Raw genomic sequence first — 17,312 nt, forward strand, 5'->3', positions numbered from 1 at the left:
GTTCAGCAGTTCAAAGATGTCATCCAAGGACTCACCTTTCTTAGTTTATTGGCTTCTTGTCCTCATGCAGACGGCCTCGCAGTTACCGGGGTACTGCAGGCAGCTACAGGCCCCACCTACTCACAGTGCAGGAAGGGGAGAAGGAAGGGAGGGGTGTTCGTTGTTTTGTTTTGTTTTAATTGGGAAAATCTTTCTCAGAAATTCTCTGACCTACTTGACACTTCTCGTTGGCTGAACTGGGTTACATGCCCACTCAAAAACAAGCACCAGCAGAGAAGAATGAGACAGTCATCCTTCAAGACTGGGGACATTTCACTTCCCAAATAAAATCGGAGTTCAGTTAGCCAGCAAGGAGCAATGACTCTAGATTGGCAACCAAAAGTGCCACATACTTCTTAATGTGCTAATGACAACAGTTCATGGATTGCCTTAATACTTGCTTCATAGCTACTTTCACATCTATATTAATTCATGAATTTCTGCCAGTCTGTTCTTTGGGTATACTCAGGCAATTTACAGGTAAAGGCAGTGAGAAATAAAATATACATGATTGTGAGGTAACTTCAAATAAATGGTTAAAAGTATGGAGAGATATAAATTGCCTATGAATTGCACAACATATAAGCTTTGAAGTAGTCTCTAAATCCAGAAAATTAACTTTATAAATTAGAGTAATGTTAATTCACAGGTGAAGATGGCACTCCGAACGTCAGGACATCTCTTACTGGGAGTAGTTCGAATCTATCACAGAAAAGCCAAATATCTCCTGGCAGATTGTAATGAAGCGTTCATTAAGATAAAGATGGCGTTTCGGCCAGGTATTGTTGACTTTTTTGTTTTGTTTTTAACTTTGGAGTTAATCGTGTTTAGTTTGAAAACTGCTAGGCAAATATGCTAGATGAGTGTAGTTTGTTTTGTTTTAATTGCAGTACAGGGAACCCCTTAAAAACGGGGCAGAGCTTAGAGAGGCAGTGTTTCAAGGGAGAAAACCGATTTTATTTTTGTTCTACATATGGAATTATGACAGTTACACCTTTTTTGTTAATCCTTTGGAGCTGCCTTTTTCTTTTAACCCCTTTTTCAGCAATCATCAGAGGTTGAAGTGTGGAAAACTAACTGTTCTATGATTTTTTAAAAGCTCAGGAAAGAAAATCTTAGAATTTTAATTTTTTCCTGAATAATTTTAGTGTAGTCTTTTGTGTGTGTGTGTGTGGTACGCGGGCCTCTCACCGAAGCCCTTAGTGTAGTCTTAAAATCAAATTCACTTTTAGCTTAAGTTGCTGAGACTTTATTAAATGTTCTCTATAGTTCGTTGTTGTTTTAAGTAACAGTTGATTCTGAATTGGACTGTAGCAACCAAACTTGCATCTGCATAGATAATTACTATTGTATAATTTTTTAAAGCATTGACGAAATTTTATTCTGATTAAAATAATCTCAATGTGTAGGAGAGATGCCTTATACCGTAATTTCTACTGTTGTTATATTCTTATACTTCCATTTATTTTAATATATAAATAGTGAAATCTTTGAGATCTAAGATTTGGTTAAAAGTAAAATATTTAGGGCTTCCCTGGTGGCGCAGTGGTTGGGAGTCCGCCTGCCGATGCAGGGGACGCGGGTTCGTGCCCCGGTCCGGGAAGATCCCGCATGCCGTGGAGCAGCTGGGCCCGTGAGCCATGGCCGCTGAGCCTGCGCGTCCGGAGCCTGTGCTCTGCAACGGGAGAGGCCACAACAGTGAGAGGCCCGCATACTGCACACACACACACAAAAAAAGTAAAATATTTAGGCGGGGGCCGATGATTTCTTATATGAGGCTACTAAGTGTATTTTGCTTAAATAACATGTTTTGTTTCTTTTATCTTCTAAAGCAATGCATTTTTATTATAGACCACTTGAAAAATATAGGGGAAAATGTAAAGAAAATTGAAATAATTTAATCCCACTTGCCTAAAATAACCAGTTCCTCTTAACATTTGGGCTATTCTTTTGCAGTCATTCCTTTTCCTCATAAATTTCATGCTTATTTACAAAACTTACTAATATTCATTGTTGATACGTCCTTTTAAAGACTTCTCAGTTTAATGCATAATTAGTGCTTTGACCTCTTGTAACACAAGTAATGTGGCTAATGATTATTAAAAAAACAAAAGTACTTGAGCTTCAGTGGTACTTTGCAAATATTATCAACCCTTCTGGAATATAACCTTAAGAAATTATACTGACTTTTTTTTTTTAACATCTTTATTGGAGTATAATTGCTTTACAATGGTGTGTTAGTTTCTGCTTTACAACAAAGTTGAATTAGTTATACATATACATATGTCCCCATATCTCTTCCCTTTTGTGTCTCCCTCCCTCCCCATACTGACTTTTTACCTTCCTTGACCCCTTGATAATCTTTGGTGTAGCCAGGTCTTCAAGCTTACCGTTTCTTTTCCAGGTGTTGTTGACCTGCCTGAGGAAAATCGAGAAGCTGCTTACAATGCTATTACTTTACCTGAAGAATTTCATGATTTTGATCAGCCACTGCCTGACTTAGAGTATGTCTCTCTCTCTGTCTCCTCTTCTTTTTTTTTTTTGACTTGGTGTACAAAGAACATTATTGGCTTACAAATGCATCGTTTTCTTGGGATGTTTTGACATTGCGTTAACGTGTAGCTAGAATGCATGTGCTTTCATTTAGGGTAGGATATAAATATGAAACACATAACGTAGAAGTGTTTCTTCTATAAGATCATGTAGAAGATGCCAGCATTAACACAGCTGAGAGAATTCTGATTTGCTTAGGCAGTTGTGTAAACTGAACAGCAGTCTAGCTGTTTGCTTTACATAATGATATCAGTAAACTTGAACTGTTGCTTCATGGTTTTTTTCAGAGGTATATACTAAAGTCATCTACCAGTTTATCATCTTGGCCAAGCTATACTCAGCCACAATTTTTGTTCTTTTCTTTTTTTTTTTTTTTTTTTTTTTTTTTTTTGAGGCTCAGCGGCCGTGGCTCACGGGCCCAGCCGCTCCGCGGCATGTGGGATCCTCCCGGACCGGGGCACGAACCCGTATCCCCTGCATCGGCAGGCGGACTCTCAACCATTGCACCACCAGGGAAGCCCTGTTCTTTTCTTTTTTTAATAAACATATGAGATAACTTTCTATAAAGAGCAAGAAAGGGTCATTGTCACACAACATTTAAGAAGAGAAAGTTGTACAGAGATGGCCATTACAGCAGAATACTGTGGTATGTTGTTTCCCTCTTCTCAAGTCTTCAGAATTCAGCTATGATTACCATGACAGGGAATGTGACTGTCAACTTTCCAAGTGATTGAGTAGCACAGTTATCCAAGAAACCCTCTACACCAATCCCCATTTATTTGTTGACAAATTTGTCTGCTTTTTTTTAAAAATGATCTTTGACTTTTAATTATAGGAGTAAATGTATAATTTATTTTGAATTTATTGTGTTAATTAGTGCTAGGCACTATTTGGCTGCTTTACTTTCTCCTCCCTTTCTTTATACCCCTATTTTATTTTTTAAAAAATGTTTATGGTGGAATTTTTTAACATAGCTAAACAGTAGAGAGATTAGTAAATATTATGAACCCCAGGTACTGATCATCCAGCTTCTTTCATTATCAATATATTGCCAGTTTTACTTCATGTGTACAATTGGCCCTTAGACAGGTTTCACCTGGGAGGGTCTACTTATGTACAGATTTTTTTTTTCACGAAATACATGCTACAGTACTACACAGTCTGAGGTTGGTTGAATTAGTGGATGCAGAACCACAGTTAGAGAGGGCTGACTGTGAAGTTATGTGGATTTTTGACTTCAGGGGGAGGGGTGGGTAGGTGCCCCTAAATCCCACGTTGCTCAAGGTTTCAGCTGTATTTCCCCAATTGACCTTCTAACAACGGATTATTTTAAAGCAAATAACAAATATTTTATTTCATCTGTAAATTCCTTGGAATGTATTTCTTTTAGAGGCAAGGAATTTTTAAAACAAAGCCATAACAATATCACTGTTGTTAAAAAATTACAATAATTCCTTAATGTAATACACAATCAGAAGTCAAATGTCCCCAGTTGACGCATAGGCTCCCCGCACCGTGCTTTGTTTCAGCTACGGTCTATACAGAGTTTCCAGCCTGCATTTGGTTGATATGTCTCATAAGTCTCTCTTAAGAACCTGTAACAGGGCTACATGTTTTTTGTATGTTTGTCCTTGCCATTTATTTGCTGAACAAACCTGGTGATTTGCTTGGAAGTATTTACATTCTGAATTTGGTCGATGGTATTCCACATTTGTACTAAACAGTCTCAGAAAAGCCAATAACTTCAGTGTTCACATAGCCTGTAAGTTGCAGGGCCCTGATGAAAACCCATGCCTATCTAGCCCATGCATCTCTAAGTTTTTGCTCTGTATACCATGTTGCCTTATGTAGTGATTTCAGCATATTATATTTTGCTCGCTGGTCATTAACAGTTTTAAAATTTAAATACAAATTAACTTCCACATCATTTAGATTCTTGGATTGTATTTATTTAATATTAAATATTTCAGGCTCCGTAGGTTGTATGTGCGTTTTTTTTCTTGCTTATATAAAGAATTGAGATGTGTGTTCCCTTATAAATACATTACAATAAGACTTGAGACTACAATGTGTTTGAAATTCTTTTAAAGTGACATCGATGTGGCCCAGCAGTTCAGCCTGAACCAGAGTAGAGTGGAAGAGATAACCATGAGAGAAGAAGTTGGAAACATCAGTATTCTACAAGAAAATGATTTTGGTAATAGAGAAACAAATCATTAGCCACTAGCTATAATGTTAAAATTATGTTACTTAATATATTTAGGGTAACCTAAATTTGGATCTTATATTTGAATTTTCTCATTATGCCCCAGAATGAGTTTATGAAATATAATAGATCTAAAGATTTAAAGTTTAAACTAGATGTTTTAATATTCAAAGATAAATAAGAATTCAGTAAGCAAATGTGACATTATAATTAAAATAAATCATTAGCCATTTTCTTTTGATTCGGTGATGTTTCTAACTTTTTTTCAACTAATGACCAACTAAAATTTGTTTAGGTGACTTTGGAATGGATGATCGTGAAATAATGAGAGAAGGTAGCGCTTTCGAGGATGATGACATGTTAGTGAGCACTGGTGCTTCTAACCTCCTATTAGAGCCTGAACAGAGCACCAGCAATCTGAATGAGAAGATTAACCATTTAGAATATGAAGACCAATATAAGGATGACAACTTTGGAGAAGGAAATGATGGTGGTATATTAGGTAAGTCACAACAAGGTGATTATTTTAACATAATTTCTTTATTTAGTTGCGGGGTTTTAGAGCAGTTGCTAGTTCTTAGTCTTGAGCATCTCTCTAGGTATATATGTGTGAATTGTCACCAGTTGGTTCAGTAAAAGTTTTCTGTAAACCTGTAGCCTAAAAATGTTTTAACAATACCTAATTTTGTTTAAAACTGCTTGTCTTGGAGTTTTAAGTTTTACTAATTCTTCGAAGTGCTCTATTTGTGTTTAAGTAAATATATGTTTTAAAATTAGGAGATTTTTTGTCATATGTTAAGTGTTTTATACTTTTGTATACTACCTTGAAGAGAACAGATGCATATTGAATACAGATTTAAATTTTTAAATTTAATCCATTTTAACATTATTTTTCCAGTGATTGGCTATTGTTCTTTTAGCATTTCTTTTTTAAATTGTAACTAAATTACATTCCCTATTTCAGATGACAAACTTATTAGTAATAATGACGGCGGTATCTTTGACGATCCCCCTGCCCTGTCTGAGGCGGGGGTGATGTTGCCAGAACAGCCTGCACATGATGATATGGATGAGGATGATAATGTATCAAGTAAGCATTTCACGTTCAGTGATCCTGGGCATGATGTATGGCATCCAAAAAGATATTTACTGAAGAAGGCCAAAAACTAAAAGTTTCAGCTTTTAATGAGCTGTAAATCTCCTTAAAAACAGTGCTTATGATTCTCTTTTAACCCTGTGCTCCGCCCCCTTTGGGCAATAGGTCAACTGGAGAGACCTCCTTATAACTAGAAAAGTGTTTTTTATAACTAGAAAAGTGTTTTTTCTTTGGAACCCGTGGGTTTCTTTCAGTTACTCAAAGGGATTTTTTCCCCTCATTTGCTGGATATATATTAAATAGCCAAGCCTTTTGTGACCAAATTTCTGCTTTTATAGTGGGTGGGCCTGATAGTCCTGATTCAGTGGATCCTGTCGAACCGATGCCAACTATGACTGATCAGACAACACTTGTTCCAAATGAGGAAGAAGCGTTTGCTTTGGAACCTATTGATATCACTGGTGAGCAAACACACTTTTTGACTTAGAACTTTTTCTAGTTCTGGCTCATGTCCACTAATCTGCTGCTCATTTTAAATATAACTAAACTTCTTTTCTCCTTTGTTAGTCATCTATTATGGAAACTTTAATTCACTTATAATTCGAATATCTTACAGAGTATCTTTGCAAGTTGCTGTGAAATAAAAGTATGGAACAAGCTTTCTGCTAATAAATACCTTAAGTCTTTGGGGGTTACAAAAATGCCAACAGGTCACATGTGTAACAGAAAGCATTGCAAGGCATTTTTCAGTAAAGTACAAGATTGACTAATCAGTTATCTTCCAAAATTCTAGATTCTGTGTATGGTTTGGGCTACAATCTGGGAAAATCTAAAAATACTTTTAACTGGAAATATCAAAGGTTCTAAAATCGGTATTTTTCTTACACTGCTTATTAAGAAACACAGCAAAGCATATTTAATTAGGGATGCTGCTTCTGAGTAAAAGAGGCAGTATGTAATTTGGATTGAAACTTTAAAATTTCTAGATGGTGTATGGGTACAATGGGGTAGAATACTTTAAGTCATTTACAGTATAATTCAAGTTACTGTTGTTATTACTTCTAAGTAAAACAAGATTAACTTTTTGGGTTTCCTACCTTAGAATCTGATCACCAAAAATTCTGATTTGGGCTTCTGGTTTAAAAAGAGGACTTACTGTGTAGCTATATTTAGGAACTAAAAATATAAAAATGAACAAGTCTTTATCCTCGTGGAACCTAAATAATAGGGGAACATGGGTAATTAAGTAAATTATATACTATATTATTGACAGATATTACAGAGATCTATAAACAAGGTAAGAGGGACATAATACTGCAGCGTTTAAAATAGGATAATTGAGCTTAGCCAGCTGTTACAAAAACTTGAACTTTTTAATTTCAGGGAAGGGAACTCAGTAGCTGGAGGACAGGGCCTGGACAGAGGCTGTCACTGTATAACATCTTTTTGAATCTTGAATTTTGAACCACATGAATATTTTAAAAACCTATGGGGTATATGACATGTATGACAATGAAATCTTGAGGAATTTAATACCATGAGCTTTTCTGTATCTTAAGAAATTGAGATAATGTTACCTCTCTGTAAGAGTTTAGTAGGATTAGAAATGAGGATACAAAAAGTGTACAGGATGGAGTTGCGGGTTCACCTGACTGGGTTTGGGCTTGTTTCACTTTATCAAGCTGCTTGTGCAGCTGCCATATATGAATTGTAACTTTTCCAGTAAAAATCTTAGTAGTTGCAACCTTTTATGGAGTCCTCAATCTATGTTAGACATCATACTGAGTATTTTACAATCCCCTATAAGTGGTTGGCCATATTTCAAATGAGAAAATGAAGAGGTTAGCAAAATGAAGTTAACTTTTCTTAATGGTCACTCACTTAATAAGTGGCAGAACCTGGAACTTGAGCCCAACTCTGAGTCAAGTGTGATGTGTTTACAATATAAAGCTACATGGGCAAAAATGAATTGGCTCTTGCCATTATTTTGCTCATTTTGTGCTAAAAGTCAACATTCATTCAGCAGATTTTTATTGAACACCTGTTGTACGCTAGCCTCTGTATGGTACTTGGGAAGCATCACTTAAAACAGATTCTACCCTCACGAAAGCTTAACTTCTCTTCTAGGTGTTTAGAGAAGCAGGAATATAATGAGACCAAATCTGGTAGTTGTATGTTTCATACTGGCCTCAGAAAAAATGACCTTATTTTCTTATATCATGCCAGTCAAAGAAACAAAAGCCAAGAGGAAGAGGAAGCTAATTGTTGACAGTGTCAAAGAGTTGGATAGCAAGACAATTAGAGCCCAGCTTAGTGATTACTCTGATATTGTTACTACTTTGGATCTGGCACCACCCACCAAGAAATTGATGATGTGGAAAGAGACCGGGGGAGTGGAAAAACTTTTCTCTTTACCTGCTCAGCCTTTGTGGAATAACAGACTACTGAAGGTAATATAGTTTGCAGAATTTTAAATTTCATGTAGATTTTGATCATTTTTAAAAATAGACTTTAAAAACTTTTGTTTGAATCATTTTTTGATCAGGTATTTTTCAGTGATATAGCATCTTCTCTTTTTTTTCCTCCCTTTAACAACAGTATACTGAACATAAACCTGATCTGAAAGATCATGATAAGTGACACCTGCATTTCTAAAAGATGTAGAATTAATCTTCACTATTCTAAAAAGCCACTGATGTTTTTAATAACATTTCTCTCTCCTCAGCTTTCTATGATACATTACCAGTTCTGTTGCCTTAGTGTGTACTGTGGTTCCAGTCTGCAGTCTTCAGATGTTGCTTTCTGGCTAAAACAAGGGGTGGTTCTGCTTTTCCCACAGTACAGAAATCTGGCTTTATGAGAATTTTTTTTTCACTTACAGGCCCTTTCTGCTCACTTTAGGTTCCAGACAATTCTAAAGCAAAGTTCTGAGGCATCATAGAACCAATTGATTTTTACTATAAAGTGTTTAAAGCAGCAAGGCTTTGGTAAAACTGCTGTGTATATTGGAAGCACAATGGTAGAATCATTTGGAAGCAGGTCTTGAAGTGGGTTTTTTTTTGACTCAGTGGTCTCATTGTTAGGAATTTTTCTTAAGGAGTAATTCAAAATATGGAAAAAGCCACTTCTATAAAGATGTTCATTAATTATTATTTACAGTTAAATTTTTTAAAAGAAACTTAAAATATTGAAGAATCATTCAAGTGTGGCATATATATACACGCACATATATATTTACTTCCACTCGGAATATTCAGTCATTAAAAATACTAGAAATGATAGTCAATGAAATTACTGTACAATATTAAGTGAAAAAGGCACTATGCAAAGCAAAGCTGTTGGGCATGACTTCAGTTAGATTGTTTTAAGTGTATGAATATGAAAATAAACTGCAGGTAAATAAATTTAGAACTTTAGGGTTATCTCCAAGTTGTGAGACAATGGTTAAAAATTTCATTCTCAACTTTTCTAAAATTGCTGCAAGTGAAGATAATTTTTACATAGAGGATTTCAAATTATAAAGTAGAATGAAGCATGAATATGATATAACATTAAGTAGAAACCATGCTAAATTATATATACACTGATAGTTAAAACATACTTATGGAAAGTAGTAATGCCAGTGGTAGGTTTTCGGTTCATGCGACTTACAGTGGAGATTTTATAATTGATATTTTATTTCTTTCTTTTAATAGCTGTTTACACGCTGTCTCACACCACTAGTACCAGAAGATCTTAGAAAAAGGCGGAAAGGAGGAGAGGCTGATAATTTGGATGAATTCCTCAAAGAATTCGAGAATCCGGAGGTTCCCAGAGAGGACCAACAGCCTCAGCAGCAGCAGCGTGATGTCATCGGTCTGTTCCACTGGGATAGTTCCCTGATACAATCGCCGTGAACACTGGCTTAGAATTTACCTATATATTGCCAGAGTAAAAGAAATCAGGAACAAAGACGTATTCTCAAATTTTTGGACAGGGAAATACATGCCTTATATTCTCTGATTCCTTTGTTAGCTGGGGAGTTTTCTGTTTTCAGAAAGGTCTGAGGTCTAGGACTTGGCCGAGTGACAGTCTGCTAAAGGATTGTCCTGCCTTGGACTGGAGGTAGGACATGTCCTTCTAAAAACCTCTTCCCACCTTTAAATGTATTATAGATTTAGTAACCTTTGTGGAGGTAAAATTTTATTCAGCCTTCTTCATTAGGGAAAGTCTTAGCATGTTAGTATTAAATGGTTCTAGAATGTTGTTGAGGACTATATGACCGTTGTCCCCTCCTCATATGATCGATTGCAGATGAGCCCATTTTGGAAGAGCCAAGCCGCCTCCAAGAGTCAATGGAGACCAGCAGAACAAACCTGGATGAGTCAGCCATGCCTCCGCCACCACCTCAGGGAGTTAAGCGAAAAGTGGGACAGATGGACCCAGAACCCATGATCCCTGTAAGCACAGCTCTCCAAGGTGTTTGGGGTGTGGGTGTGCGGGCAATGTTTTAGATCCCTAGTAATAGCAAGTGTTATTTAAGGAGACCTTTTGAAGTGTCTTGGTTTGGGCAGAAAATAGTAAGGAATGGGTCCAGAGAGAATGGCAGCTGAGGATCAAAACCCATGTCCTGTAAGTGGGAGGTGTTCTTAGGAGTTTTTGGTTTTTCTGACTCGGCTTCACAGTGGCCTAAAGTGAGCATCCTTGGCTAATGTGGAATCCTTGACTCTGAACTTGGTTCTGGTTTTTATTTTACTGCTCAAACATTAGCCCATGGTGAATCTGACAGTCTAGATACAATAAGTGAAGCAGCAGCATATGGAACCTGTTAAGTACGTTGTGAGTAAAATGAAACAAACGTCCTGCTAATAACTTTGTCAGCAAGATGGAACATTTTTTCTCCGGTTTTATTGATATAATTGACGTATATAAATTATATTAGTTTCGGGTGTGCGATATATAATGATTTGATAGATGTATATATTGTGAAATGATTACCATGGTAAGTTTAGTTAACATCCGTCACCTCACAGAATTAGATTTTTTTCTTGTCACGAGAACTTTTAAGATCTACTCTTAGCACCTTTCAAGTACATGGCATATAGTTGAACCTCCTTATCCATGGGTGTATACTGAGGGCTGTCTGCAGTACACTGTTTTATGTAAGAGACTTGAGCATCTGTAAATTTTAGTAATTTTAGTATTCAGAGGGGATCCTGAAACCAATCCCCTGTAGATACTGAGGGACAGCTGTATTGTTAATTGTAATCATCATACTGTGTATTAGATCCCCAAAACTGACTGTGACCAACATCTACTCATTTCCCCCACCCCCTAGTAACCACCATTCTACTCTCTGCTTCTGTGAGTGTGAACTTTTTAAGATACTTAAGATTCCACATGTAAGTGATATATCTCTCATACAGGATTGAGCTTTCTCTGATTTATTTCACTTAGCATAATGCCCTCAGCGTCCATCCATGTTGTCACAAAAGGCAGAATTTCCTTCTTACGGTGAATGATATTTCACTGTGCACGTATATCATATTTTCTTTATCCATTTGTGTTGATGGATACTTAGGTCGTTGCCATAGCTTAGCTATTATACATAATGCTGCAGTGAACATGGAAGTGCAGATATCTTTTCCAGATAGTAATTTTATTTCCTTTGGATAAATAGTGGCTGCACCAATATACATTCCCACCAACAGTGCAAGAGGGTTCCCCTTTTCTCCTCATCCTTGCCGACACTTGTTATCTCTTGCTTTTTGGGTGATGCTTTATTGTGGTTCTTACTTACGTGCCCCTGATTGAGAGATGTTGAGAGCACCTTTTCATGTACCTGTTGGCCATCAGTATTGCTGTCTTCGGGAAAATGTCTGTTCAGATCCTCTGCCCATTTTAATCAGTTTGTTTTGTTCTTGAATTGTGTTGAATTCTTTATATATTTTGGATATCAAGCTCTTATAAATGATTTGCAGATATATTAGTTTGATGAAGTCCTACATGTTTGTTTTTGGTGTCAAATCCAAAAAGTCGTCAGGACCAATGAGCTTATCACCAATGTTTCCTTCCAGGAGTTTTATGGTTTCAGGTCTTAGATTCAAGTCTTTAATCCATTTTAGTCTTTGGCACGTGTCTGTCCAGTTTTCCCAACACCATTTATTGAAGAGATTGTCCTTTCCTCATTGTATGCTGCTTTGTGCTAAATTAATTGACCATATATGCATAGGTTTATTCCTAGACTCTCTATTCTCTTCCGGGTTCTGGTTTATTCCTGTATATCTTTAATACTAAGCAGTTTTAGGCTCTCATTAAGAAATCAGAAGATACTCATCCAGTTGCTGAAAAGAGATAAAGCAGCGTCTTGCTACTTCATTTAGACTGGCTGTCATTTAGGAAGGAGGTGGTCGGGTCTAAGGCTTCCCAAGCTTAAGTCTATAGAATCAATTAACTCTTCGGCTCTTGGTTCAGCCTCCATCATCAAGACATTGGCAAAAGAATATTCTTTGCCAATTTTAACAACTAATTCTCTATGCCCTCTGATGGTAAGGAGTTGTAAAAAAAAAACAAAAAGAGCGTTTTTGAGTTCGGGAACAAGTAATTAGTGGGTTACTCTAGTACCACTCTCTGTGTAATTGTTCCCTTGTCACTCAGTGTTCTCATGTGTTAAAGTCCGAGAAGAAAGAAATTCAAGAAATGGACCCAGAAAAATAGTCTCCTCGTTCCTAATATTTGCTGCTGGAAGAGCACAGAGGCTCTTACTTAGAGCTCAGGCTGAGTTGCAGTAGCCCTTATACAGCAGTGGTCGACAGTACCAGGCTAATTAATGTTCGAGCCTTTTTGCATTGCCCAGGAGTCAGTGGGTTGCGTTTAGTCCTAAAATGCTAATACAGAAAGGGTTGAGGGCTTTTTCTTACTTGCAAATTCCTCACATAGAATTATAGAATTAAACAAAACACTTTCGTTCTAAAGTACTTTAATGTTGTGGCTTTACAGTAAAAAGAACAAGATGTGTAATAAGATGTGTAATCAGGTTTTGATTATGAGGAAGTGTGAAAGTCTTTCTTTCCTTTTTGAAAACTGCAGCAACTACATGCATGTTCGCATAGTTAAGAGAAGCTACCCTTAAAATGTGCATCTTAAATTGCCTTATCTTTATTGCTTTAAGCCTCAGCAGGTAGAGCAGATGGAAATACCTCCTGTAGAGCTGCCCCCAGAAGAGCCTCCAAATATTTGTCAGTTAATTCCAGAGTTAGAACTTTTACCAGAAAAAGAAAAGGAGAAAGAGAAGGAGAAAGAAGATGATGAAGAGGAGGAGGTAAGGAAACGTTGTAAAAAAAAGATCTGATGAATAAATTCCCATTCTAGGTTTAGTGAAAATCTTCAACCAGCTCTTACTATATAGTTCATTGTGGTGGAGCATCAGAGTGATGAAAAATATTTGAATATAAGCAAAACTTAGCCAAATTCTTAGTGATCTAGACCATCATTAAGAACTTCAGATGTTGTGCTGTGTTATCTCTCATTTGGTCCCTTGGGGGCTTTTCAAGGACACGGGACTTGCCCTTTCACTGATTTCTCGACTTCTAAATTGTTTGTAAGCTGCTTTTGTTATTGTGTGGTCAGCTCTTAGCATTAATCTATTTGTGTGGATTTTGCTTTTTCATTAGACTGGAGTGGTTTGTCCTGGGGCATGCTTTGGCTGTTCAAGTTTTTTCTTTCCCTCTTTTCCTGGATCTTTAAGGTTGTATATTAGAATATGTATTCTTCTATTTGATGTTCTGTCACATATTTTAAAGTTTCTTCCAATTTTCATTACCGTCTGGTCGTGTTTGTAATCTATGCTAGCATAGATTTCATAACCATTTAGTGCTTAACATGAGCCTTACACTGTTTTAAAGTCAGAATGTAGCCCCAAAGCTCTTCTAGCCTGTGTGCTAGAGTATCTCAGCCTCAGTGTTCAATTAGCATTTAAAATTATACTTCCTAATATATGTTAAGCTGTTATTAACTCTTGGATGTGGTGAGAGTTGCAGCATAGCCTGGAAGCGGCTCAGCTGTTGCCCCCTGCCAACTCTTAAGACAGTCTTGTAGGTGGCAGGTGACTGGCAGCGAGGCCACTCCAGTTAAATATATATTATAAATTATAGCCCATTTCTTTTAAAACACTGTATGGGACAGTATTACTTACTCATCTTTGCTAGTCTGCAGGCTCTTTGGTAGTGGTCCATAGTGAGATTAGGAATTTTCTGGAACACCATCATCCAGAAAATCATGCTACCAAAAAAATACATAAATATACATTCAGTTAAAATAAACGGTACGCTTAGTGACATAGTTGGTTTACTTCCTTACCTTAGCAAGGGCCGGTAACTCACGCATAGCTCGCCAACCAGCGATAGTCCATGGACCAGGCTGTGTAGATCACACACTTGATAGACCAGTACAGAGTCATATATTCAGCTAACTGCTTGCAGGTACAGAGGATTTTCTTTTGTAATTTAAGAAGGATGTCGAACTAGATGCTAAGTGATTTTTCCATTAGTCAAAATACACACAATTTAGAGCTTTCAGGAGATACGGAAATGCTTCATTTTGTAGCAGTTTTGTCAGTTTTTTGTTTTTGTGTGGGGGTCATTTTCACTCAGGATGAAGATGCCTCAGGGGGCGATCAGGATCAAGAGGAAAGAAGATGGAACAAAAGGACTCAGCAGATGCTTCATGGTCTTCAGGTAAAGTCTTAGAGAAAAAATTTCATCAAAGGCTTTTGGCAGTGTTTCCTTAAAAAAAAAAAATTACATGCTGTAACCAGAAAGTCTACCTTTTGTGAAACTTTTTGCAAAACCACACACCTTAAACTATTTTAATACATGAGGCGTTGGGCTAAGAGTAAGCCTGGAAAGCATCCGGGTGAACACTTGCCCGTGGTTGCCCTGCAAAACACAGAGCTCCTTTGTGTGTGTGCATTTTCTTACTTTTGGTTGAGCAGATTGAATGGGTTGAATCATTAAATTTGTCCAATCATTGTACAGTGTCATTTATCCTTGGGCCTTACTTAATGTGTCAGATACAGAGGAGATATCTTGAGTGTCTGTGAAATACCAGGCAAGGTGCTCAGGTCTCCTAAAATAGATTCAAAGGATAGTTGACAGTTTTCAGAACTGTAAGTGCTAGATTTTACTATTTTATCAATTAGATAAAATTGATAGATGAACTGATTAGATTTTATTAATTAGAAAAAATGAGTCATCTATGTCCCAACAAATGTTAACTTTGTCCCCTTGCCTTTTTTAATGTGAGAAACACTCTCGTACTGTTCAAAAATCTACTCCAACAGAAAATACAGTATACTTTTTTCAGTATCCAAAAGTGGTATCCTTTCTTTTGCTACTTTATTGTGTACATTATTTTCATTTAATTCTTTCTTTTATTTCAGCGAGCTCTCGCTAAAACTGGAGCTGAATCTATCAGTTTGCTTGAGTTGTGTCGAAACACGAACAGAAAGCAAGCTGCAGCAAAGTTCTACAGCTTCCTGGTTCTCAAAAAGCAGCAAGCTATTGAGCTGACACAGGAAGAACCATACAGTGATATTATTGCAACACCTGGACCAAGGTTCCACATTATTTGAGCAGCTAGAAACATTATAGCTAGTGTTCATTTCACTAGTGTGTACAAATTGCCCCCATGTGTAGGGCACACAGAACCCTTCAAGAAAATTTAGATTTTTGTGTGTACAAAGTCCCTGCCTTTCTTCATGTTTTCTGGTATTTTAAATTTATCAATTTCATTTTTAAGGGAAACTGCTTGTATGGTGGTTGTGTTCTGATGGAGAAAACAAGTACCCCAAGAATACAGTCCAGAACAGATTTGTGCAATAGTGGCGCATATAATACTGTTGAGTAGCAGTGGAAAGTCAGTCAGGGTTTTTACCTTAGTTCTCCATTACTGCATTGTAAAGGAGAACTTTTCAGGAAAAAATGCCTGACAGTTAATGACTATGGTGTGAATCGTCTTTTCCCACCAGCACCTGGCAGTCTTCTTCGTAACCATTGTGCTTTAGGGATGGTGCCCGAAGCAGAGATTGTCCTCTTAAGTTTTCAAGTATAATTCCACACTGGATCATGGGGTTGTGTGAAATTGTACTGTAACTAATCCCTTTCAGCTACAAAAAAATAGGACTTGGTTTAAAGTGCCCTATTTTTTGTAAATCATTCCATTTGAAACTTTTTAATGAATCTTACTATCCTGAAATCTGTTGTTTTAGTGAGGCTCTGAAATGAGCAGAAATAGACTTTTTAGAGTAGAATGAATATAAAAAGCATTTATAACTTTCCAGGAGCTATAAATCAAAGTTTTAAAAAGATGTTTGGATATATTTGAGTATTCAGATCATGAAAATAGAAATTGCTATGCCAACTGAAAGGACAGACTGATGGGAAATCGTACAACTGGTTGACTTAACCTTTAAGCAGACAGTGCTGTAAAAACTAATGGCTTCTCTGATATTTATTATGTTTTAGTACTGATCATTTTTTCCAGTGCTTGCACACTCCTGTGTTTGGAACTCTAATAGCTTTGCAACAGAAATCCAGTATCCGGTTTCCTATAATTTAAGTGAAGAAAAACACATCCAAATAAAGGCTTTAATATTAACAGATCAGATAGATAGCACCAGAAATTATGTGACTGTTATGATTATCAATACATGTCTTAACATTTTAGGGCACAATTACACACTGAAAAGTTCTAGCTTTTAAGTGTTGGCACTTTTGTGGAAAACAAAAATCACTCAGACTTCAGTGTATACCCAGTAATTTTAAATTATGTGAGATGTTTTAAATTTGTGAACTCGTAATTACTGTTTTGATGATTCAGTTTCTTGAGAATGGTAATTGTATAAAATTGCTGTTGCCGCTTTATTTTCAATATGATGTGCCTGTAAACCATGGTTTTTTTTCTCCCTTTGTATAAAGACATTGTAGATAATTGAATGTTTGATTATAGAAAGGTCATTAGTTTCTTGTTACACATTTTGTTAGTCTGGTTTTTGTTGCTTATCAGGTTTAATATTGTTCTTGAAAATAGTTGATGCTATGTTATGTATAACTTTTCTAATAAAAGTTGTGTTATAAGCTGGACATTTTGAGGCATTGGTATTCAGTTGGTGGCACTCCCCAAGAAAACACTGCTTCATCTTTTTTGCGTTATCTTGAATAATTATCCATACAAATAGTAAGTGAACTTTTCAAGAGGTCTTAGAGTAAAAAATAAGTCTTTACAATGTATATTAGAATCTATTAAGATTAAAATGAGCCCAGTAAATGGCTGGTGCTGAGGAATCTTTGGGGCTTAGATACAGCCCTGTAACTGCTAAGTACATAACAAATTATGACATGCCTATGGGTTCTTGGGGCCCTAAACAATTTCTGGGTCCTT

The 17,312-nt window shown here is 36.6% G+C and overlaps 1 protein-coding gene across 1 annotated transcript in view; it reads left to right on the forward strand.

The window, feature by feature from the left end:
- RAD21 (RAD21 cohesin complex component) overlaps positions 1-17,012 on the forward strand; it is a 28,023-nt gene extending 11,011 nt beyond the window's left edge. The window contains exons 3-14 of the mRNA XM_007451681.1: positions 689-818; positions 2,444-2,543; positions 4,683-4,789; positions 5,094-5,300; positions 5,763-5,888; positions 6,233-6,355; positions 8,121-8,344; positions 9,590-9,749; positions 10,188-10,333; positions 13,045-13,194; positions 14,525-14,608; positions 15,313-17,012. Coding sequence (XP_007451743.1) covers positions 689-818; positions 2,444-2,543; positions 4,683-4,789; positions 5,094-5,300; positions 5,763-5,888; positions 6,233-6,355; positions 8,121-8,344; positions 9,590-9,749; positions 10,188-10,333; positions 13,045-13,194; positions 14,525-14,608; positions 15,313-15,504 — 1,749 coding nt within the window. The 3' untranslated portion in view covers positions 15,505-17,012. The remainder of the gene's footprint in view (positions 1-688; positions 819-2,443; positions 2,544-4,682; positions 4,790-5,093; positions 5,301-5,762; positions 5,889-6,232; positions 6,356-8,120; positions 8,345-9,589; positions 9,750-10,187; positions 10,334-13,044; positions 13,195-14,524; positions 14,609-15,312) is intronic.
- The last annotated feature ends 300 nt before the right edge of the window (positions 17,013-17,312 follow it).

This window comes from Lipotes vexillifer, unplaced genomic scaffold (genome assembly GCF_000442215.2).
Source record: "Lipotes vexillifer unplaced genomic scaffold, Lipotes_vexillifer_v1.1 scaffold440, whole genome shotgun sequence".
In the NCBI taxonomy this organism is placed as follows: domain Eukaryota; kingdom Metazoa; phylum Chordata; class Mammalia; order Artiodactyla; family Lipotidae; genus Lipotes; species Lipotes vexillifer.